Source organism: Mastomys coucha, unplaced genomic scaffold, assembly GCF_008632895.1.
Source record: "Mastomys coucha isolate ucsf_1 unplaced genomic scaffold, UCSF_Mcou_1 pScaffold23, whole genome shotgun sequence".
Taxonomy (NCBI): Eukaryota; Metazoa; Chordata; class Mammalia; order Rodentia; family Muridae; genus Mastomys; species Mastomys coucha.
Window position 1 is genome coordinate 31886307 of NW_022196906.1, and position 25399 is coordinate 31911705.

The window sequence follows — 25399 nt, forward strand, 5'->3', positions numbered from 1 at the left end:
AGATAAATGTCACTTAAAAATGGATTCCTATTTTAAGAGCTCCAAACTGTGGGCTATGATGAGACAGAGTGCTGGGCAGCTCTTAACTTCAGAAGTCGTTTTGTGACTCTTCGTCACTGAATAACTTTCCTTTTGCTAGTCCTTAAGAGTCCCAGGAAGGTCCTTCTAATGTGTCAACATAGTGGTCCTGGAACTCATATTCAACACGGATACACCACAAGGCACAATTGTCAGGACAGGGGTGAAATTTGCAAGTTTAAAATCTTAAGATACAGTGAATCCAATTATGTATAGTCTACAGTATTTAGATTTAGAAATGGACTCACCCTGTTGTTATTTATGGAAAACCTCAAATAAGCCTTGGTAGTATTTGAAAAAAAAGAAATGTGTCCTTGAATTCACTATTTTTGAATCAGGGCTTTTATTGGACATATTTTTTCTATGTAATTTAGTAAGTATTGATGATAAATATGTACATTCATAATTGTAGTTAATATTGTGCAGGCACAGTAAATAGTGTTTCAACATATGATTTTGACTTTCAATAGCTTGTGATGTAGCAGGAGCTGACTGATACCTGGGATTCTTAGTACAAAGAAAGATGAATATATAAGAAGAAAAACGCTAATAATCATTGTAGACTGCTTACATTCATCAAATTATTATACTCTATCTTATAAGTAGAGTTACAATGCCAATAAAATGCAAGTAGAAATACAGTAGATATACACTGATATCTGATCCTAAAATATATTTATTATGGTGTTGATAACTCTATTTACTGTTGACATTGCTGTGACTGCAACAGTTTAAAATCACATAGATAATGAAAGAGGTGATTAGAACACAGGGCTTTTGGCTACAAAGCCTTCCAGGATGGCCACAGACCTTGGCCTTCTCTAATACATCCCCATTTCTACATTTTGATTAAGTGTATTCTTGACATTTTTTTCTCTATTTTTCATTATTTGTGAATTTCATGGATATATATAATGTATTTTGATCATGTCAACCACTTTTCTGCCCCTCCAACTCCTCTCTGATCCTTCTCCCAACTTCAAGTTCTTTTTATATCCAACTGATTTTCAGCCAGTGTTGCCTGTATGTACCAGGTGTAGGGTTATCCACTGGAGCATGGACAGTTGGCTAGGAGCCACACTCCTTAAGAGAACTGATTTTCCCTGTCCCTAGCAGCCTTCAATGGCCAAAGCTCTACAGCTATGGGTGGGACCTCATGATCCCCTACCTATCTATGCTGGAATGGTGATAGGCTCTTTTTTGAGACAGTTGTGTGCATTCAGCCAGAAATTCTGGGAGTCTGTAAGTGCAACAGCCCTGTCATATCCAGAAAACATTGTTTAGCAACAGTCTTCTGCAATCTGTGTCTCTTACAATCTCTCTCTGTTCTTTTCTACAATGTTCTCTGAGCCAGAAGAGGGGAGTTATGATATAGATATTCCATTTATGTACCCATTCTTTGTAGTCTAACCAGCTATGAGTCACAGTGTTAAACACCATCTACTGCACAAAGAAGCTTCTCTTATGAGGACTGAGGGCTACAATAATATATGAGTGTAGATATATCTATCTATTTTGAAGGCAGTTTGATACTATGCAGTAGGCTTTCCTGTAGTGTCTACAACTTCCAAATATGGGATTTTGGCCAAGCTTATACTGCTGGGAATGAGTTCCAGCCTATGTAGTAGGTCATAAATTTAATCAAAAGAGTTTGGTTATCTCTGTAACATTCAAGTAAACATTACACTGGTCATTATTGTAACTTGTAGGATTCATAGCTGGGCAAGTCAGTTGATTATTTTTACATATCAGTAGCTTGTATAGCATCTCCTGGTACTTTAAAATTCAGCCACTCTGGAGGAAGCTTCTAGCCTAATTTCTCCATGTTCTATGACATAAATATGTGCTTTTTTCCTCAGTAATACTATCTTACCACCAAGTTCTGATGGGTAAGCAGAAGCAATGCCAATAGTAGCCTGTTTTGTTTGATGCTGGTCTATGGGACACTCCCTGGCAAATAACTTGGAGGCTAGTATCCTACACATGATATTTAATTTAATATGGTCTCAGAGAGAAACATTGTTCCTCTATATACAATAAGTCCAGTTAAACTTGTGATAATACACACACACACACACACACACACACACACACACACACACACACACACACACTTTTACATAAAGAAGCTTCAAAACCACTAGGTTTTCATATGAATTTTTCAAACATCCTTAGTGTGTACTATCTCTCTCCTTCCCCTTCCTTTGTCCTACCCTCCTAGACCCGTCTCCATTATTTGATTTCCCATTATCCCATTTGTCTCTCTATTCCATATGTGTTCTTTTCCCCATTAAAATCCCCCATGCCTTCTTTCTAGTTTTCTGACTTTTATAAGTGCTCCAAGTTAACCACACATATCAGAACTGGGATCTACACATGAGAGAGAATATATCGCATTTGTTTTTTGGGTCTGTGTTATCTTACTCACAATGTTTTCGTCTAGATTAATCCATTTACCTGAAAATTGCAAAGTCTTTGAGAATTTTATACATGTGCATAATATATTCTAATTACTCTCAGTTCCTACCCTCTCTTTTTTCTACCCCTTTGCCTGACCCTTTCCCACATTCACTGTGACAAGTGTGAGATATCCATTAGAGCCACAGTTTCCCTTTCCACTTATGTAATTGTGTGTGGCTGTTAAGTTTCACACTTAGCCCAGACCATGATTTCTGTAACCCTCTTTTATATCTCTCTTAATAGTTTCTCCCATACTTTTATTCTGATAGCCTTTTAAAGTTTCACAGTCCCAGTTAAAAATTTAATGTATAATATTTATACTTTTGATAATATTATATAATTGATAATTGATAATATAATAATAATGTATAATGTTTATACTTTTGAGGTAATATTATTCACAATAGTATATATTTACTATTTATTACATATAATTAATAATTATAGCATTATAATTTGGACTATGTATTTGATGGGTAATGATTAAACTAGCATGTTTGACCTTTTCATTTCTTCTAACATCATTTCTGTGTGTCAGGTCATTGAGTGTTGGACTTTTTAATATATCCTTCATTTGCGGATTTACTTTGAATACCTGACAGTTGGCTCTAAATTCTGTTTGTTCTCCTTGGGCTGCTGCATTTATCATAACACTGGGATTGATGCTTTAGTCTCCTTTAACAGTTGGCTTTTCTGCTATAGCTCTATTCTTTATCCACGACAATTATTATAGCAAATACTATGGATCCTCCACATTACAAATGAGATTCTAAACTAAAAGTTTTGATTCCTTTGTCTAACAGAGGTGTTCCTTGTAGAACAGGGCAATAATAGACACTACTTAGTATCTACTTAGTAATATTTTTATAGAAAACGATCTGAAGTAATATATGTAAAACGTTTAGCAGAGTTCTCATTCTACACATGATTAGCTTATAAAATAAATGAATTTTATTATTAGATGGATTCTTGAATACATTGAGTGATATTCCTGTCTTATAATATATATAACAATTATGCATAAATGTGTGTGTTAAGGAGTTGAAGATAGTGAAAGGAAACAGAAACTGGGAATGCAGTAGTAGCTGACATGCAACTCGAGGATAATTTGCTAATGCAGGCTTCTTGCTATCTATACACTATGGAAAGGTTCAGTGGCTTAGGAATCCATATATGATTACACCTGCTGGGTGGTGATGGGTGATGTTCTTGAGTCAACGTCCTCAGACTTCTCGTCTAAGGAAGCAGCTGCTTCAGAGGTCTTTTGTTGCCTTTACATTACCACACAGATAATTGACACAATAGAAGGCAATAAAATAGAAAAAAAGTAAATAAATGAAGGTGCACTGTACAGAAATCCATGTTCAGGGAAGAAGGGAGATCTGCAAGAAAAGGGACAGTTAAGAATAGTTCTTCCTACACTGCTTTCTGCTTGGGCTTCATCTGCTCCTTAGGGAACAGGACTGTAGTGAGTCCCCTGTGGAGAAGATGTGGAGATACAGTTCCTATGGCAACAGACTTCAAAGTGACATAAATCCAAAAGCACTTGCTTGTTCTATCATCTCAAGAAGAATCCTCTGCTGTACCAGGAGAAATGTCAACTTTTAATGACGTCTGAGTAGGCTGTCTGAACCCCAGGAGTCCTTTCCCTACGGGGCTCATTTCTGGTTTGTAATAATGGTTTATTTTCTTTAATTGTCAGTTAACAACAATGAGACTGAGAGAAGAATTGGGATTTATCATAATTATCAAGGCAGGGACACATTTCTAAATCTAAGGTTTACACTTGAAGTCTCTCTTGTTACTGAGAAGTTACCCAAATACATTTCATGGAAACATTTTTTTTTTGTTTGTTTGTTTTTGAGACAGGGTTTCTCTGTGTAGCTCTGAAGACCAGGCTGTTCTCGAACTCAGAAATCCGCCTGCCTCTGCCTCCCAAGTGCTGGGATTAAAGGCATGCGCCACCACCGCCCAGCTCATGGAAACATTTTTAAAAGACTTATTTGTTTTGCCTGCATGTGTACCATGGACATGCCTGGTGCTGGTGGCTATCAGAAGAGAGTATTGAATTCCTGAGACTGGAGTTACACATGCTTGTGAGCCACCTTGTGTGCTGAGAAATGAACTTGGGTTCTTTGTAACAGCAACCAGTACATTTAACCACTGCACCATCTCTCCTGTCCTGAAATGTACTTCACAGAGAGCACTGATATACATACAAACATCACCCAACACTCATACATCACTGATATGGGAGCTGTAATTAGCTTGATAAATGGAATACAATCAACTGCTAGCAGGATTCTCTTTACAAAAAAAAAAAATTAGAACAGGATGTGGAATGTGACTGACTCCTAACAAGCTTAAACAGTTGTTGGGGGCCAGGCTGATCTGGGGCATTTCTCCTGATGTATGGAGAAGGAGCTTAATTTCTTGTCTAAACCAGGCACAGGTTTTGAAAGGCCAGTAATGCCTGGAGCCAGGGCTCTCAGGAGCTGAGGATCATGGGAGCTTGATTTCCCTCACTTCTTTGAAGGTCTAAGGTTATCAGTCTCAAGGCTTCTGAGCCCTTGGTCTATAGCATACTTGAGTCACTCTGTGTTCTTTGTGTAACAGTGCTTGATGAGCTTTCTGCTGATTTTGTCTCATTCCCCCCCTGAAAACTATATAAAAAGCTGTACTTCTTAATAAATGTGACTGCATGAGCCAATAGCTTGTTTATGAACTCCTGATCCCAAACTTTTCCATTTTCTTTTCTCATCCTCTGGTTCTCCCTCTCAGGAGCCTGTCCCAGATGAATGACCTGCTGACCCAGGTCAAGTAAGAATGTGGTGATAGGTTTGAAAGAACCTTCCATAGGACTGATATGGACAGAGAATGGAAGGCAGAGCACAGGACTGATATGGACAAGGAATCGAAGGCAGAGTACACACTTTACCTGTGAGTGTTTGAGGAAGGAGAACTTTTGCTGAAACTAGAAATGGATATACAAAAAAGAAAACTTGAAGCTGGGAGGAAAATCTTACTTGATTTCATGATTTAGGTTTTGTAGCATGTTTGAAAATGAATTTTGAGAAATAGGACATTGATGGTGGGGTAGGAATCAAGGAGATGATAAAAACAGTGAAGGACCATGATATTACCTGAGGATTCAGCTATGTGAAAGTACCTTAGTTTTTTCTTTTCCTTTTTTGATAATTTTATATGTATATCTTGAGTTTTTCCCTCAATCCCAGAAACCTCCATCCTAATTTGATGCCATTTTAATAACCCCCCTGAGCTATGGCTACTTGTAGGAGGAGAGGATTTTTTTACTGGACAAAGCTTTAGAAATAGAGTTATTTGAATGTTGCTCTGACCTCTTTCGGTTCTCCGTTTGTTCCAGCCCTTGATTGCCTTGTTCCCTCCACATAACTTTCAACAATACACATTCTCAACCATTCTACCTCTATATTATATACATTTTATCTTTGTTTTGGTATATATTTAGAACATTTAGCATATATTATCCACAAGTCAGCTTCTATGCTTGGCTCCTCCATTTTATTGATCTAATTTGGCCCTCATGACACCTTACCCTTATCATCTTTATTCTCATTTTTCATATGGGGAGATTGGGAATCAGACATTAGTGAACATCTATATCAGTAAGCTATGTTTTGCATCTATTCCGAATGGTATAAAATGAATGAGCTTACTTGTCTTTCATTCATTCATGGAGAGATCAGATATTGCAATGAGCAGAATATCACAATGGTGATAATAGTCATGAGTGGAGTTATTGGATGCTTAATGATTAAGTGAATAGGACTTTCTGAGTTAGTCTCCATTAGTTAGTAAGCTGATAATGATTTGAGATCCTAAGTCTTTATGATGTTTAACAGGTTATAGTCAAGATACAGTCTCTAGACTGTGAAATTTCAGGCAATTGATAAATGCAGTTATTCACATTTGGTTTTATGACGTGGAACCAAACAGCTCTGGCTCAGGTTATATCCTCCCAACTTCAGGTAAGGAACACTTTGTTATGACCTATTCCAATACCACTTTAAAAACATTTTACCTGAAGTTTGTGCAAAAATCTAAGCTGGAGACAGAAATGTATTATGTAGGTAAGTTTTTAGAAAGACTCACCCCAGGGGAGAAATGAATAAAATGGGGGAGGAGAGAAAAATCAATGCAAGCATATGGTATTGGCTACCTTAATGGAGCCTTTGAGATACTGAAAAACGTGAACCATTAGAAATCAGAAAGACATTTAGCCACTGACACCTGACAATAGCTACAATGTCAAGCTTGCACAGCATCTTAAAAATGGATGCACATTTTGTGGCTACAGAGAGATCTGTAGCAAAAAGTAGGACATAATTGTTGGGTCAAAATGCAGTGTTGTTTAGCCATATCTGGACATAGCTTGTTGCCATAGCAAAAATATATCCCCCAGTCAAAAAAGACAGGTTGAATAATCGGAAAGGAGGAATAAATATGTTCAATGAAAAGCATTGGGTAATGGGGCCTGAACTGAGGGCTTTTTAAAATGTTCAAGGTAGAGAGAGTAGAGGGTAGAGGGACCACAGCTATTAAGCAGGCTCAACATTTTAAAATTTATAAGGTCTTAAAAATGTATAAAGACATATTTTGTTGCAGTTGTCAAGTACTTGTTCTAACAGTCCCAATTTCTTATCTTATTGATGGCTCATTTAAATAATAAATTATGCCTGAATCACAAGTTACAAAGGACACTGGAAGGACTTTTCCATCAAATTGCTGATACTGAATATCAAACTGTTCTCTCTCAGCACACTGACCAGGTCACTTCCTTGTTCAATGTGGTCCATAGATTCACATCATATATATTGGTATTGTGGTATTCAAGTTTCTCCTCTGTATGGCCATAGAATGCTCCAAGTCTGATGCCCTAACTCTAAAGGTCAATTAGATGTTTCCCAAGGCACAGTGTCTGTAGAGGTTGGAGATCCATATTTATTCTTGGTTGTACAATCAAACAACTCCCTGAAGAAAAGCTTTGCTTTTCTTGCTGAAAATATAAACATTGGTCAGAGGATCCCTGGCTAAATTCCCAGACAACTGGGAGAATTAGAAGAGGGATGTTGGTTACAAAGTCTCCTCACTCTAAGAGATTCTGATTTATTATGTTTGCATTGGAAAAGCAGAATACACACTTTAAATAAGATTGTAATTCTAGAATTGTGCAAGTAGGGTATTTAAACTACTTTAAAAACATTTGAAATACTACATTAAACTGATGAGGTACTAAGAGTGACATTAGACTGTCATTAAACTCAGAGGAGACTCCAAAAGCCTGGGGCACTGTGGAGGTAAATTTTGTCAAGGGAGGGGAATTAGAAAAAGAGTAAAGGTAGAGCACTGGTACAACTAATGTGAGGAGGAGTGAAGGGAGTCAAGCTAGAATACTTTCTCTGGCTAGTTATCAGTTTTGGGGAAATGGTTCTTAACTGATGGGGACTGCTCATTAACACCAAAGCTCAAATTCCATCAGAGGACTGCCTAGCTTCTCCTGATGAACTGAAATGTAAGCAGCCTGCATAACACTATGCTCTGAACTGGGGAAGCATTTTTTATTTACATTTTCTGGACCTTATCACACATTAGTTAGATATTAAATCATAGTTTTCAAGATATTGTCAGAGCCTTGATAGGAAGGATATTACTTTGTATATTTCATAACTTCCTGTTGGGAGATGGTAAAAGTAATTTGACTCCACATTTGGAATAAGGTAGGAAAAGGTGTTTAATGTAGACTCCATAGCTTAATATCTAAAGTGGGATTGGTAAATGTTGCCCATATGGTTCAAGGGAGAAGGAAAGTGTACTCTTGTGTGCTTGCATCATCCCCCACCCCTGTCTCCTTCAAACAATTCTGCCATGCTGGGGTCAGAAGAAAATGCTAGGATGAAAACAGTTTTTTAATATGCATTAAATAGCATATGGTAGATTGCAATCCTTTGCATAGTACTGTATAGATGTTAAATGAACAGACATGCACACACACACACACACACACACACATACAAGCACACACGCATGCACATACACAAGCTGACAAATGCTCTTTTGTATTCCAGGCTGGCCTTGAACTCCCTATGCAGATGGGAATGACATGATTTTTTTTTTTCCTGTTCCTCCTGCCTCATATTCCCCAGTGGTAGAATTACAGGAAAGCCCAGTCAAGCCTTGTTCACCTTGATCTGGGAGTTAAACCTAGAGTTTTGTGTATGCTAGATAAACACTTATCAACTAAGTTGCATCCCTCAACAAACATTTTTGTTACCAAAAATCCATTGAGTTATTATCAAGGGAAAGCAAAATTTTCTTCTTTTTTAAAAAGTTAATATCCAGTGTTGTGTCATGACCCCAGGGGATCTCAGACTTCATTAACCAGGTCCCAGATCTGCAAAGCCAGAATACAATTGCTCAGCCTTCCTGAAAGCTGCAGAACCTTAGGGGAGAGCTCTGTAGAGATCTTCTCTAGCATACGCTGTCCAGGCAGCTGAGAGGGCTCTGACACACTCACACTTACAGAGGAAGTTAAAGTGTCCATTGTCTGTCTTTGAGTTAGCCCTGCAGACTCCTTGAGCAATGGGAAGTTAAGAGTTGGACAAAAAGCACAACTCTCACCTTTGGAGCTGAAGGAGGATGAGTGGCTGAATCTGAGTGAAAGAAGATTTGAATGATTTCCAAAGCTCTGAAAAAGACTTCCTCAGCCTTCCATTCTGTCCCAGGATCACCATTAGAAGGATACGTAGGACACAGGCTGGCTTCAGCCTCTGGAAACTCTTCCTATAGACTGGCACAACTTTAAACTTGAACAAAGGCTGGAATTAGAGGCATAAAACAGCACAACCAAATTAAAGACCTGAGAGCCCCCCTCATTGGCTCTCTGGGGTCCTTTCTAATCTCACTGACCCTTGTGTCTTCCTCAAGGCACTGCAGTGTGGAGTCAGTGGGACCCTGGAAACAGTTGCACAGGCAACCAGAGACCAGACTCTGCTAAAATTCATCATCTGTGTGTATGCAATTCTCTTGGTGGTGACAGGGAGGGCAGGAATGCTTTCTGCCTCCCCCTACAATGACCCTTTTCTCTTGTCTTTGTCTCAGCAGAATGCCGTGAGGATGGCCACTGAAAATGCCTCGGTGCCAGAGTTCATTCTGGCAGGCCTGACAGACCAGCCAGAACTCCGTATGCCTCTCTTCTTCCTGTTTCTAGGTTTCTACATGGTCACTGTGGTGGGGAACCTGGGCTTGATCACCCTGATAGGGCTGAACTCTCACCTGCACACCCCAATGTACTTTTTTCTCTTCAACTTGTCCCTCATAGATTTCTGCTATTCCACTGTAATCACCCCCAAAATGCTGATGAGTTTTGTCTCAAAGAAAAACATCATTTCCTACCCTGGATGCATGACTCAGCTCTTCTTTTTTCTTTTCTTTGTTGTCTCCGAGTCCTTCATCCTGTCAGCAATGGCATATGACAGGTATGTCGCCATCTGTAATCCTCTGATGTACACCGTGACCATGTCTCCCCAGGTGTGCTTACTCCTTTTGCTAGGTGTATATGTGATGGGATTTGCTGGAGCCATGGCCCACACGGCATTCATGGTGAGACTGACTTTCTGTGCTGACAAGCTTGTCAATCACTACATGTGTGACATCCTCCCTCTTCTGGAACGATCTTGTACCAGCACCTATGTAAATGAGCTGGTAGTATTCATTGTTGTGGGCATTGATATTGGGGTACCCACAGTCACCATCTTTATTTCTTATGCCCTCATCCTCTCTAGTATCCTTCGCATCAGCTCCACAGAGGGCAGGTCTAAAGCCTTCAGCACCTGCAGCTCCCACATAATTGCAGTTTCTCTCTTTTTTGGGTCAGGGGCATTCATGTATCTCAAACCTTCTTCCCTTTTGCCTATGAACCAGGGGAAAGTGTCTTCCTTGTTTTATACCATTGTGGTGCCCATGCTCAACCCATTAATCTACAGCTTAAGGAATAAGGATGTCAAAGTTGCTCTGAGAAAAACATTGAGCAAAAGTTCATTTTCCTAAGGAAGAGATAATGTTTTGAAGAGTCACTCTTTCCCCCTTTCATAAATGACTGGGTCCTCATGTGTTACATAGAGGGAAATGCTATTCTTTCCTGGATGGGTTCATGCCCCTGTGAAAGGTTCATTAGAAGATTCTTAAAGATATAGAATGCTCACGTTTAACAGACTTTTTGAGGACCACACAAATTAGTTCCTTTTATTACCAATAATAGATACAATTCATGTCTGTTGCTCCAAGAAGGAACAAGCATGCATTTTAAAATTACATGCAACATGTGTCTCTTCTTGGGACATGTGTGTCAGCCTCTTAGCAGAACAGTAGACCACAGGTTCTATATTTCTCACATTGGTTGCTTTCCATCATGGCTTACTTTCTCCCTCCCTCACGCTTCATTTCAAATGTGAGCTGGGCTAGGATATTAAAATCTGGTTGTGACTAAAGAAATTTTATGCAATATTTTAAGAGCTAACTTTAAATAGAACTCTTTTTTGGCAAAAAGGTAGGAGGTTTAAGATTTTGTTGAGATGGTCTTGGATGAACGACCAGAAAATTTCTTGAGGCATTTTTACAAAGTTCAGAGCAGGTTTGTAATGACCTAGACAGTAGTAAGTCTGATACTTCCTGAGACAGTGATGTGGAACCTGGACTTTTAATGGTTTGGTATTGATGCTGACTGGAAGAACTTATAGAAAAAGTTAGATTTCAGAAGGATGGACATTATCTCTTTTAGGAAACAAAGCCCTCTGTATACCAGATTGGTCTCAAAGTCATTATGTGGTAAGACTGACTTTGAACTCTTTGTCTTCTTACTTCTATTTCTCAAGATCTGAAATTACAGACATGAACCACCATGCCCAGCTCAGTGTAAGAATTAGTATAGTACTTCATTATTTTCTTTTCATATTATATCTTTAAAGTTATCATGGAGAAGTATGCAGCAAAGAGTTTTTTAAAGAACCTAGAGAATATTTTAGGAGAATACAATTGTTTGTGTTATAAGTCATAATTATGTTATCTCCAGACTGTAACCAGTCAGCATAAGAAATGCACATTGAATGTCACAGGTATCGCAAGCAACAGAGAGTAGGTATGATGTTTCTTGTACCTTTTTCAGATCAACTTTCTGTCACTCAGTTTCTCTCCCCAAGTCATAGATATAAAGATATAATTCCCTAAAGAACTCCCCTTTCTTCTGGGCTATTTTTTGGGTCAAGCCAACTGCAACCTTGACAGTCGAATCAAGAAGCAAAAAAAAAAAAAAAAAAAAAAAAAAAAAAAAAAAAGATGGTGATATGGTTGCATTTATTTTTAGACTTCTTGCCAGCTAGGCTAAGGGGGCAGTAACTAAATGCCCCATTTTCTACTGGGCTTCCCTCTGCTGTTTCTTCATGTCAAATTATCATTGTGCCTCCCTGGTGCTGACTGGATAAGCTTAGCAGTAGCTTTGTGATTTCTCTTAACCACATTTTGCCTAAACTTGTATAACTAGTTTTTGAATTGTACTTTCAGTCATTTTGTTAGACTGGATCATTTGTTTTCTCCCCAAACTTATGGAGATAGCTCCTAGTAAGAGGAGGGTGAGCTGATAGAGCTCAGGCTCATAAATTGTTAAGCTGATAGCATTATGTGGATCAAGGTTGCTACCTTTTGGCTTAGAAAAAAATTATAAATGGTAAATTATTTTTTGTGAAGTAATGATGTGAGGCTTATCTTTAGAAGTCTCTTCCATTTGTAAGACAAGAAGCTTGGACAAATGTACAGTTTTGACTTTTGGGTTGATGCAGATCTGTAAAGATAAATTCAAAACCTATCCCAAATTTAATACGTATAACACAACTACTATGCTAATGCTGTGAGAACATCAAAGAAGAGTATGCAAAAAGAGATCCAGGAATTCTTCAGGGAGTTAGAATCTTCTAGATATGACAGGAATGTTGTATCCATGAAATCTTAACATTGTTGCTAAAACAAGTCCTACATGACAACACTCCAGTGGGTGAAATTTTACAAGGTCCCACTCCTAGATGAAGAGCTACGAGAAATTAAAGGATTCAGTCTTCTCCAGAGTCATGATGCCTCATCTCAAAGGTCAGCCCTAGATACATAAACAGATGAACAACATTAAATGGACTTAGAAGGCTTTATTTTTATACATACGTGCATATACATATATACATATGTATGTGTATATGTATATGTGTGTTTATGTGTAACAATAATAGTTAAAGAAGTGGTCATAAAGTTGAAGTGGAGGGGAGGGGACAAAGTAGAGGTTGGAGAGTAGAGAATGTAGAGTGAAATAAGGAAAACACAGTATTCATGCATGAAACTTTAAGAAAAATGTTTATTTTTTCTTAAAGAATGAGCATGGATACAGGAACAGTATAGAATTTGGGAAACTAGGGTAGCACCAAGGCTCAGAGATAGAGGGTACAGTCAAGTTGAATTTCTAGCTTTTACTCAGTAGTTGTGCAACTTTAAGTAGGTCATGTGATATTTCTGAACAAGCAATTAAATGAAATTAAGGAAATTAAATGCTAGACACTCAACAATTCTGTTTTCATTTCTCTAGATCCATTCTTTCAAATACCAGCTCTTCTAGTATCAGTTATTATGTGGATTTAGGCCATAAACTCATCACTTTTCTGAGTCTGTGAATATCCATATAAAAACTATGTTTGACCAGATCGTTTCTATATCTATTGATTTTTCTTTCTTTTTTTTTTTTCAAGACAGGGTTTCTCTGTATAGCCCTGGCTGTCCTGGAACTCACTCTGTAGACCAGGCTGACCTCGAACTCAGAAATCCACCTGCCTCTGCCTCCCAAGTGCTGGGATTAAAGGTGTGCGCCACCACCGCCTGGCAATCTATTGATAATATATACTTATTTGAACATTAATTAGACAGTACATGTTTGCTAATATGAATGTTAATATACTTCCCTAAATTAAATGACATATTTGGAGGTAGAATCTTTGAGAAGTGACTATGTCATGAGGGTGAAGTCCTCATAAATGGGGATTTGTGCCCTTATAAGAGAGATCAAGAGATACCTTTGCATCTGATATTATTTACAGAAACAGCAACAAGTATCATTCTGTTAATCAGAAAAGTCAATTCTATGGTAGAACAATCCATCTATTGACACCTTGACCTTGTATTCCTAGCATCCAGTACTGTGAGAAATGAATTACCTGTAAGCCACTCATTGTAAAGGTTTTGTTGTAGTAGTCCAAACAAACTAAGGAAATGTTTGTAGAATTTATAATTATTAGCAAAGAAAACCATAGAGAAGACATCTCCATTTCTACTGGCTTTATGGTTCTCCTGTAGTCTTATACAAAGTCCATCCTTAGTCTATTTGTTTCTTATACAAATTTTTTATACTCAATGCATGTCCAGGTATGGGTGCATGTCAAAATATTTTACCATAGTATTTTTCTTGTTTTCAAGCTATGAGAAGATGATTCAAAATATATCTCAAAGTGGAAGTTTCTGGTTAGATCACGTGATATAGACTCAGTTGGTGTCTTGTTGGGGCAGTCTGTTGTAGTGTTTTGTTGAGGCAAGACCTGTGGGAAGACACTTGATGTTTGGAATGAGTATAAACAGGATTCATTGGACAGTGATGGCTGCTTGCATAGCTAGCTCTGCAATGCTTAGTTTGTCTTTTGTCTTTGCTGATCCTCCCTTCATTGACAGAAGCCTGCTTCATAATCATGAAAACTGGAGTTTGAAAGTCTAGTATCCACATAAAAGCCAAATATGGTAGTACTTGCGTCTTCAGGATTCTTGAGTTTTGTAGAAAATTCCTTTAAACATTTATTTATTTTATGTATATCAGTGTTATGCCTACATGTGTGTCTGTGTGCTAGTATATGCCTGGTGGCCTTGGAGGTCAGAAAAGGACTTCAGATCCCCTGGGTCTAGAGTTACAGACAGTTGTGAGTGCCGATGGGTGCTGACAATTGAGCCCAGGTTTCTGTAAGAACGAGTGGTCTTATCTACTAACCATCTCTGCAGCCCCTGAGTTTTTCTTCTTGAAAATTTATTTCACCTGGTTTTTCTCTCTGGGTGCCACTCAGGGCATTCACTGCCATTCACTTTTGGTGGTGGAAACATTAATTTTATTGTCTTCTTCTTTTACATGTTCCCTTTTGTATTTCACCATCTGCTTTTGATAGCTATCTGAATAAAGACATGAAAAAAATGGGCTATGGAGATTCCTTCATGGGTAAATGTCTGCTTCATAAGCATGAAAACTGGAATTTGAAAGCCTAGTATCGACGTAAAAGCAAAATATGGCAGTACTTGCATCTTTAATCCTAGCATTGGGGGACAGAGAAATTGATCCTGAGGTCTTGTCAACATAACCAGTTGGTGAGCTTCAGATTCAGTAAAAGATCCTGTCTCAAAAAATGGCTGGAGGCAATGTCTGGATATTAACTTCTGGTTTCTATATATGCCCATACACATGCACATCCATGCACATATGCACATGCACACACATACACACACATTCCCTACTCACAAGGGGAGAAGAGGAAGAAGAATCCTAAAGTTGACCTCTGGTCTTGACATACAAACACACACATGTACATGTAATCCACATGTGGGCATACACATACATAAACAATTACACATATAGCACATGTACATACAAAATAATAAACTGGAATTTTTTCCTTCTTTCTTTCTTTCTTTCTTTCTTCCCTTCTTTCTTTCTTTTTTAGTGCAAAATAGAGTTTATTTAGGGTATGGGGAGGGGAGTTGAGAGAGTAGAGACAGAAAGGCAGAGAGAGAGAGAGAGAGAGAGAGAGAGAGAGAGAGAGAGAAGAGAAGAGAAGAGAAGAGTAGTAGAGGAGGCTGAAAAAGGGGGAGGGGGAAGGTAATGGGGAGAGAAGGGGAAGAGAGGGAAGAGAATAAGAGAGAGGAACAGCAAGAGAATTTTCCTTATTTCTTATGTTTTTTTTAAATAGTTCACTTTATTGCAGGAAGAGGCGATTCTCTGTGGGGACTTTAGGTTTTGTGCTTGTCTATGGTGAGGTATTCTTCTAGAACAACCACCCCCAACCCCCTTCTCTGTTTCTTTGGTGTCAACATCTTTTCTATGTGTTCTCAGAATATTTAGCATTTAGCTATTATCTGCTCAGTTTTCTATATTCATCCCCACCATAAGTTGGGTGGTACAGTTTGTGCACACATCCCCAGCTGTGCCTTGTTGGCATCCCATATCTTCCCACCCTGCCTAGCTTAACATGTGTCAGGCAGGTGTTATTATCTTTGGACATAAGAATGGGGCATGTAGTTTTTGAAGCTCCTTTACTAATGGGCATTCTCATTCTCATTCAATATAGAAATGGACATGTTTGGAGTCACTGTCCCATCCTTGCAAACCTCAATTATATTATCTCTGTTTACTTGTGACTGCTAACCTGGCGACTAATGTAGAAATGTAAATCCCAGCTTTTCATACTTTATGTTAAAATTTATGGCATTAGATAAGATGCTTAAGCTGAATCTTTATCTAATTAAACCTTGGAAGGGTGTTTTATAAAATTACAAAGTTTGATAATTAATGTTTCACTCTATTTCAACTAATAGCCCATCAATAACAAGAGAAAAAACTTAGGCAATGAGAAAAAGGACTCATTCACACTTGCAATTGCTGTTTCCAAGTCCTGCCTTAATCTCTATTTTCACAAGATGAGTTTGCTGAACACAAAGCTTCCAAGACCACAGCATGGTTTTTTTTTTTGCTGATTTACTAGTGCTATGTCAGGATACACTGTCACATTTTTCTCTCAAATGTGAATATGTATTGTATATCCTTCAGGTTTTCTTCTTCAGACATTTGATAATGTAAAGGCTTTGTCATCAGCTGTTTACTGACTATTGGGAATGGTTAATCCTTCGACATTTAAGACTTGACAGTAGTTGTAGTATGTTATTTTCAGACCTTACAAAATAAATATATTGTTCCCTTTCAGACTTTTACATAGAATTTTTAGCATACATTGATAATTCTTATCCTAACCTATTATGATTTGAATGTTTAAGAAATGGGGATTTTTAAAACTTAGTACAATCTTATTAGTTGGATTTTTTTCCCCATAATGATCCTCTTTAGTCACACAGATCATGTGTATCATGAATGTGTGCATTCTAATTTTGTCTAATGGATTATGATTCCTTATAGTCAGCACTTAGTTTAATAATCAACATGCAATGACTTGGCTGAAAGCAGCTCTTCTATGACTGGCTTCTATTTTTTAACATACCTTTATTAAAATTTGAGAATTTTATTTCTTTTTGGTAAATGATTTATTTTAGACTTGTTATGTTCAATACTGGTTCTGTTTTGAGACTGTTTAAAACTAAGATTGGGTATGTGGTAGGGTGTTCCATATTTAGTGTAATTCTGAAGTCATGTACTTAGGGGGAAAACATTCATGTTTGTAAAGCACACATTAAGATATTTGTCTCTCTGAGCACATAAATTCTGTGAGAGTGGGAAAGTCTGCTGACATTCAAAATGGTGACCCATGTGTTGTGTTATCCGTGGTTCCCTTTTTACCTAATTACTTGACACCTTTCTCAGCTTTCCATTAAAGTCTCCTGAGGCCACACAAAAGAAAGAAATGAACCAGGGAGGAGAGAAAAAAGTCATACAAGTTGGTTGTAAATGAAATTTAGTTCAGTTTTATTCAAGATATGAGCATTTGTTTCACTTGCTCCCCTTATTCTTTTCCATTTTGCAGTAATGACTCCCTTTAAAAGAAAACTGTCCAGGCTATCAGTATTTGAGAATAAAAGTAGATGTATGGACAAGAAGTTCCAATTTAAACCCTCATTGTTTTCAATCTCTAATACAGTTTTAAGGCTTTCTATGTTCTACTAATTTTATATACAGATTCTTACTTAATTTTTTACACAATTCTCTGAGACAATTATCCTCATTTGATAGAGGAGAAAACAAAAAAATCCATGACGTGAAGGGACCTGCCTAGATTGCACAGAGATGCGCAGAATGAAGAATTGCATTTGAGCTGTGTAACTCTAGCCCACGTTTTTTCACACTAGCTGCCTTCCAGAAGGCCCAATCTGGGTGTGTAAGAAATAGATCATGCAGTGCATATATATTCACCTGTACAAAGTCCAAGTTCTTGCTGCCTTGAGCTGAGTCAGACCTGAATTTACACATCTGAGCTGGAAACGATTTGCAGAAAAACATATGTCAAAAGAAAGACACAAAAGATTTTCCTTCCTTTAGAAGGCACTGGGCTAATAGAGTATGAAAACATGTATGAGGACCGATGGACTATTGCTTTATGGATACCACTGAAACATATTCACAAGTTGTTTATTTAGGTTATACTCTCAATTCCACCCAGGTGAGCTAACAAACGCAGGGAACTTCTGGCGGATACAGAAGGTGTTAAGTGAATGTTAAGCAAATCCCCAGTGGTAACTTAAAATACTGAAATTATGCAGTGTTTTACTCATAATTTAATCTTTAAAAAACATTTTTTGCTTTGAATTTGCAAAAGAAATGCTCATATGGTAGAGATGTGTGAGATAATAAGCGCATAGAGATAAGCAAAATCTCTGAAAGAAAAGAACGCCATGATCCTAGCACTCAAATGTTACCAGCCATGGCATCTTGGTACATGTTCTTTCAGAATATTCCAACCCTACTTTATCCATCCCTCTGTCTCTTTCTGTAAGTACAAAAACATGAAACTCTTTGCGTAATGCTATATAAGCATGTATAGAATATGATTTCATTGAGTATCATTTTATAATTTTATTGTCTTTCTGTAAACATGTAAACAGCTTTCAGTATAATTGACTGTGTATTAAATAACTGTTTTAACAGCTACATAACTATAATGTGTTTAATGCTACAATGTCACTGGGATGCAAAACTTTCTGATTGCTACAGAGAAAGACAGTATTGTGTCCTTCTCATCACAGGGCTTTTAAATTGCCACATCTTATTCTGTTGTCCTAAATTTCTCTTGTAAATCCTAAGATAAGCTTTCCCTTTGACTTTTTAGTAGTTATCAAATTCTATCGTCAATTCCGCCTCCTTAGTTCTCGACTTTCATCTCTCAAAGTCCCAGGAAGCATCTGGTTAGGTTAGCACACTTCCATAATGCACACTAACAATTTATCTATAACTGCAATTAACTAGGGAGTTTTTTTTTTTATTTCCATTAGATATTAAAGAGTCCTGTTTTGGATTTTTTTTGTCTTGCTCATCATTGATTACAGTCATGTACAAACTGATGACAGGCTCTATGAGCCCATTTGACCTCACTCAGGCTCCTCTAGTAGGGAGGGACCCTGGATTTTACCTGAAATATATTTCCTTGATGCCTGCTTTGTCTTCTTCCTATCCCAATGGAGAAGACAGGTTGATAGGACTGATAATTAGGGAGAATGAATTTGTGGCTCAGTGTGATCTACCCCTTCCTCTGGTCATAGCTCCCTGCTTTCTACTTAGGATAGTCAGGTTCTGAGGACTTTGGCTTCCCGCTTGTAATCATGTGCTCTTTGTGTCCAAAGATGTTCTCCAGCTCAATTTGGACTTAGACTCAGATTTAAAAAATTCAACCATGGTGTGATGTACGAGGAGGACGTTACAATGTCCTGTACTAGGTACATATTCAAGCCAGGACTTCTAATTGAATTTATCCTCCACAAAGCTTTTGTTTTCTGTTTGACTCCTATAGATACTTTTTAACTTGTTTACGGACTTAGAGAGGGAGGAGAAAACTGTTAATTTACAGCATCAACTGTATTCTCTGCTATGTATAACATGTCTTGTCAATATTGTTGTTTCCTGAATTTGAAGGACTGGTTTTTCCACTTTATACCTCTCTTCACATCCCTTTGTGGTTTTTCTGTGCTCAGAATACCATTCTGATTTCTGAGCTGGCAATCTATTTGTTATTCAAAACTAATAGGAATGGATTTCTCAAACTATATGGTAATGCAACGTGTGCATTTCCATAGTAACAACATAATAATTAGAGACTTTCTGAACAGAATTAGCACAAACAACATGCTATTAATTCAGAGGTACATTTTCTATAAAAGCCTGCAGTGGGTTTTTTCTTTTGAATAAAACTATTTTTCATATTTTAAAAATGTGATACTTTAATCAATTACTTGAGAATCTTATACATACATATAGTATATTTTGGTCATAATCACTCTCATTCCTCCTCCTAACTCCCCTAAGATTCATCCCTTACTTTTTTACCTCTTCCCAACATTTTGTCTTCCTGTTCTTAGAAAAAAATCAAAAAACAAAAAACAGACACACTTGTGCTGCCCATTTACACATAAATATGAGGTTATTAATTTTAGCCTGGTCAACCAACCAAGAGCCATATTCTTAGAGGAACTGTATCTCCCTCCTTTAGAAACCATCAACTGTCAAAAGCCATCAACAGTTAGGGACAGAGGCTGATGAACCCACAACCATCTGCATCCTAGAATGTTGACTGGCTTGATTGATGTTATACAGGTCTTATGCAGGCAGCTACAAGGGGTGGGAGTTCATGACCACAGCTCTGTCATGTCCAGAAGACACCATTCCTCCCAGATCTCTGGCTCTATAAATCTTTCTGCTCCTCTTCAGATTTGGTCTCTGAGCCTTTTGGGGAGGGATTTTTTTTTGTAGATATCCCATTTGTGGTTGATCACTCCATACTTTTCTGCACATTGATCAGTTGTTAGCTTTTGCTATAACCACAGTCCACTGCACAAAGAAACTCCTTTCGTGAGATTGGACTGAGGCACTAATAATCTATTGGCACAGAGATACACATTTAGAGGGCAGTTGGATGCTACGTTCATTTAGCAAAATCATAGTAGTAATTTAATGTCTGAAGCCTATAAATTCTCCAGTGATGGGTTCTTGGTTAGATTTCCCAAATGTAACAAGAAAAAATTTGTTGAAAATGTGTGTGAAAAATCCATTCTTGATACTGATTTTAAACATTTTATGTATTGATTTTTAAAAAAGATATGTAAAACTATAATAGTTATTGCATTCAAAGCCTAAAAACTGACCCATAATACACACTAACAGGATAGTGCAACAATGCTGAATAATTTGTGCACACTAATCATTTAATTATTAATAACATTAATTGTTAAGCCATTGTTTTCCTTAGACATTAAACAACTGCCTTTTAAATTTCACTTTGTTTTTATGTAGCTGATATTTCATTTAAAAAGCTGGCCAGATATTTAATTGAATACATATGTCTATAGCCAACAAAGCAACTTGTTCATTACAATTGGTAGTATAATTTTCATTTTTTGGTTTTTTTTTTTTTTTTTTTTTTTTTTTTTTTTTTTTTTTTTTTTGAGACAGGGTTTCTCTGTGTAGTCCTGGCTGTCCTAGAACTCACTCTGTAGACCAGGCTGGCCTTGAACTCAGAAATCCACCTACCTCTGCCTCCTAAGTGCTGGGACTAAAGGTGTGAGCCACCACCGCCCGGCCTCATTTTATTTTTTAATCTTTGAGAGTTTCATATATTTTGATTTTTGTCCTCTCTTCAGACTTCTTCTAGTTCTACCTGCTTTCCTACCCACTCCTCTATTTTTTTAAGCCTCTCAAGTTCATTTTTTTGCTGCTTATGGACTCTTGTGTCTATGCTCTTCCACTAGGGCATCAAAAGCCTACCAGGAGCTATATGCTTATAGTAAGCTGCATCTCCTTCTTCCAGTAGCTATCATTTGCAAATAGCTCCTTGGCTAGGGATGGGGATTCATGAGTCCCCCCCCACACACACACACCTTCTATGCTCGCATGTTGTGTGGTTTGATCTTGCACAGACCTCATGCTTGTCAAAAGTGCTGTGAATTCATATGTGTAAACTGCTTTGCTGAGTTTAGGTATCAACCATTACCTCTAGCTCTTAGTCAAAATATACTAGAATGCATAGTCTTTGTGGTTATTTTCCCAGTGCAGAGAGAGAGAGAGAGAGAGAGAGAGAGAGAGAGAGAGAGAGACAGAGACAGAGACAGAGACAGAGAGACAGAGAGACAGAGACAGAGAGACAGAGAGACAGAGAGACAGAGAGACAGAGACAGAGATAGACAGACAGACAGACAGAGACAGAGAGACAGAGAGACAGAGACAGAGACTGACAGAGAGAATTCTTTTGGAATATGTTTGAAAAGTGGTAAATATCAGAAAAAATACCCCCAGGAAAGTGGCCCAAGGAGTAAACAGTATGGATCTGAGTTACTTGGCTCACTCATATTTTGCTCCCTTTCCAGAAAGTCTTTTCTTATTCTGCATTTGAATGATTTTTTTGAGGTTTATTTTTATGTGCAAGCCAAGTATTTGTCTTTGAACAGCAGAAGTTGATTATGGTTAACTTAAAAAAAATATAAAAGAGCATGATCATTGCCAAGAAATGGGGTAGGTCACAGATTCTTAGAACTGGCTAGTGAACCAGCTGTTGGAGTCAGGGATGACAGGAAAGCCAGGTGGTGGAAGTGTGGGCCCATCACACTGAAGGACTGTCTGGTTGGACTGCACCGATTGTTCCTACTGCCACAGCCAGCATACTGACTATGTTATTAATGAGACACTTGTTTTTTCTTGATTTTTGTCAAAATGTAGTATAAACAGTTCCTGTTTGTAGTTTCTAAGATAGTAGAAAGTAGTAAGATTGTAGTTTTGTCAGAGATAGATGTGGAGCCTGGATCCAATGAAGGCACACATGGAAGAAATTCTGAGGTTGGGTAATCGCAAAAATAATTTCATTTCCAGTTACTTTTTAGTTTTGCAACTCAATTTCAGTTTCTTAGAGAGGTCTTTTCAGACCTTCAAGACTTACTAGGGTTTCACTTATATACTTTTATACTGAAATTTATATTCCCTCCCTGTACATTAATTGTTTTCTAATCAGTTATATGTAGGTTTTATTTTGTTCTAGGTTTTCTATCTGGATTACATGCCTAAGTCACAGGAGCTGTGTCTATTTTGATCACTGCCTAATTTTTAGAGCAGAGAATTGGGCCTAAATTGAGTTCAGTGCTCTGTGTATGCAATTGTCTCTCAGTATCCTTGGTGGCCTAGGACCAGAATAGATTTACAGATTAGCCAATTTAAAATTTCTTATATAAAATGACACAATATTTGAATACAATTTACATATATTTATGTCATCAGTAGATTATTTATAATACCTAATACAATATCAATGCAATGCAAATTGGTTAGTGGTTGTTTAGGGGACAATGAAAAGAAGACAGTTTGTATATTGTCAGTATTGATGGGACTTTTTTTCTAAATGTTTTTTGAACGACTTTTGTTTGAATCTTCTGACATGGAGACAATGAAAGCACAAGACTGGCTCAGCTGATTGCTAGGACCTTCGTATTTCTAGATTTGTCACATTCTACTTTTAATCCATGGTCTTTCCTACTCTCAACCCATGTTGACTTCCAGGTACTGTCCTTGTAACTACTTTCCAGTTAATTAATTTTATTTTCTCCTCATTTTGTCTACTATGTTTAACATTTTGATAGTGGTCCCAATTTTAACTATTCCGTTTTATAGTATAAATCGGGTCCCAATTTCAGTGATACCACTTTAATGTCTAAAAGTTCTATTTGATTTTTTTTTTTTTTTAGCATTTTGATGACTCCTTTATTAAATCTTGAATAGTCCTAGCCCTGCGGTAGTGGCATGAGTTTCTTGCTACTTGCCTGGATGTTCTGGATTCTGAAATAAAAGACAACACACACACACACACACACACACACACACACACATACACACGGCCTTCTGTTTTAATATGCCTTAAATAGCTCAATGATTGGGCCACTCCTAAACTTCCATGTTGCTAATACCTCCCTGCCGATACTCTTGAGTTATTAATTACTAAAATCTATATTCCATTGTTGGGGGAAATATTAAAAAAACTAACACGTTCTCAAGCTTGGGCCACCAACTCTCTGCCCCAGAGTGCCTGGCTATACACTGGTGGACAATGCTAATCTGTTTTTATCTTATGGAAACTTTCTTGCCCGGAGCTCCCAAAACGTCTCCACCCAGCTTGCTAAGTTCCCACTGGTGGGTCACTACCATGCCAGTCCCATGCTTCAAATCCCCCACAGCCTTTGTGGTGCCCATCAGGCAAACCCACACACTTTGCCTCGAGTCCTAGTGTGAAGAAAAACGCAATACAAACTTAGTTCAGAAACAATAGTAACTCAATCGCTAGGTGCAACAACTAAAATCCTAACTTGTAAGCCTTATTAAATCTAAATCCTCTGGTGGCGAATCCTGATGGATCCAACGTTGTAACCAGGAGACACTCATAATTACATCTTGTCCTTATGCTATCCCTGTCCAAAAAGACCTAACTCTCACCTGCTTCCTCTCTTCCCCTCTCCAATCTGGAATTCCCACCTTCACTCCCAGTGGTTGGCTCCTTAATTCATTAGGGGATTGTTTCACCAGAAGTCACCTGAGTATGACTCACTCTTTGTCTGTAGACTCTCCCAGGAGAGAGGAATTAGCATCAATATACAAATAGCACCAGGCCCATCCACAACATTCCATCTTTGCTGCCTTAGACCCAATGGGGAGGGGTGGGGTGTTTCTCTTCCCTGGCTCTTACATGATTTGTGTGCTCCCTCTTGTATTTTTTTTTTTGTGCGTGCAGTGAACTTTATTGATAGTCTTCAAGAAAGCAGGTAGAGCTCCCTAGGCACCTCCTCTTAGTATGGGAGTCTGGGATAGAAATTGTGAGGGAGATAGTCAGAATTGGGACAGGGACTCTTCAGCAACTGAGGGCATCTCTATTGCTCTTAGTGTCCTTACTGGTGTGGGTGGTCAAGGTTTTCTTACTCTTAGAGGCCATGTAGACTATGAGGTCCACCACCCTGTTGCTGTAGCTATACTCATTGTCATACCAGAAGATGAACTTTACAAAGTTGTCATTGAGAGCAATGCTAGGCCCAGCATCAAAGGTGGAAGAGTGGGAGTTTCTGTTGAAGTCACAGGAGACTACCTGGTCCTTAATGTAGCCCAGAATACCCTTTAGCGGGCCCTTGGATGCTTGCTTAACCACCTTCTTGATGTCATCATACTTGGCAGGTTTCTTCAGGTGGCTTGTCAGATCCACAACAGATACATTGGAGGTAGGAACATAGAAGGCCATACCAGTGACCTTTCTGTTCGTCTCTAGGATGACCTTGCCAATAGCCTTGGCAGCACCAGTGGATGCAGGGATGATATTCTGGGCATCCACACGACTACCATGCCACAGCTTCCCAGAGGGGCCATACACAGTCTTCTGAGTGGCAGTGATGTCATGGACTGTGGTCATAAGCACTTCCACGATGCCAAAGTTGTTATGGATGAGCTTAGCCAGGGCAGGCTAAGCAGTTGGTATTACAGGATGCACTGCTGACAGTCTCCAGTGAGTTGTCATATATATTTCTCATGGTTCACACCCATCACAAACATGAGGGCATTGGCATAAGAGGTGGAGATGATGACTCTTTTGGCTCTATTTTTCAAGTTGGCCCCAGCCTTCTCTATGGTAGTGAAAATGCTAGTAGACTCCATGACCTACTTAGCACTAGCATCACCCCATTTGATGTTAGCAGGATCTTGCTCCTGGAAGATGGTGATGGGTTTCCTGTTGATGACAAGCTTCCCATTTGCCACGGACACCTGCGTGATGGCGGTATTTGAGGTGAAAACTTCAAGGAAAGTCAGCCTCCT

The 25399-nt window shown here is 38.2% G+C and overlaps 1 protein-coding gene and 1 pseudogene across 2 annotated transcripts; one reads left to right on the plus strand and one right to left on the minus strand.

Annotated features, from left to right (window-relative positions):
- The first annotated feature begins 461 nt into the window (after positions 1-461).
- Positions 462-10657, plus strand: LOC116072125 (olfactory receptor 145). Of its 2 annotated transcripts, XM_031343408.1 has the most exons (2): positions 462-472; positions 9693-10626. In XM_031343408.1, exons 1-2 carry the CDS (start codon positions 462-464, stop codon positions 10624-10626), a joined length of 945 nt encoding a protein of 314 aa, XP_031199268.1. The 2 variants fall into 2 exon arrangements, with proteins under 2 accessions (XP_031199268.1, XP_031199267.1); XM_031343407.1 differs by lacking the exon at positions 462-472 and having other exon boundaries at positions 9622-10657.
- A 13792-nt stretch (positions 10658-24449) lies between these two features.
- Positions 24450-25399, minus strand: part of LOC116072860 — a 3246-nt pseudogene continuing 2296 nt past the window's right edge.

Coding starts and splice junctions, on each gene's coding strand:
- LOC116072125 (XM_031343407.1), top strand. CDS start 9,628: ATGCTTTCTGCCTCCCCCTACAATGACCCTTTTCTCTTGTCTTTGTCT.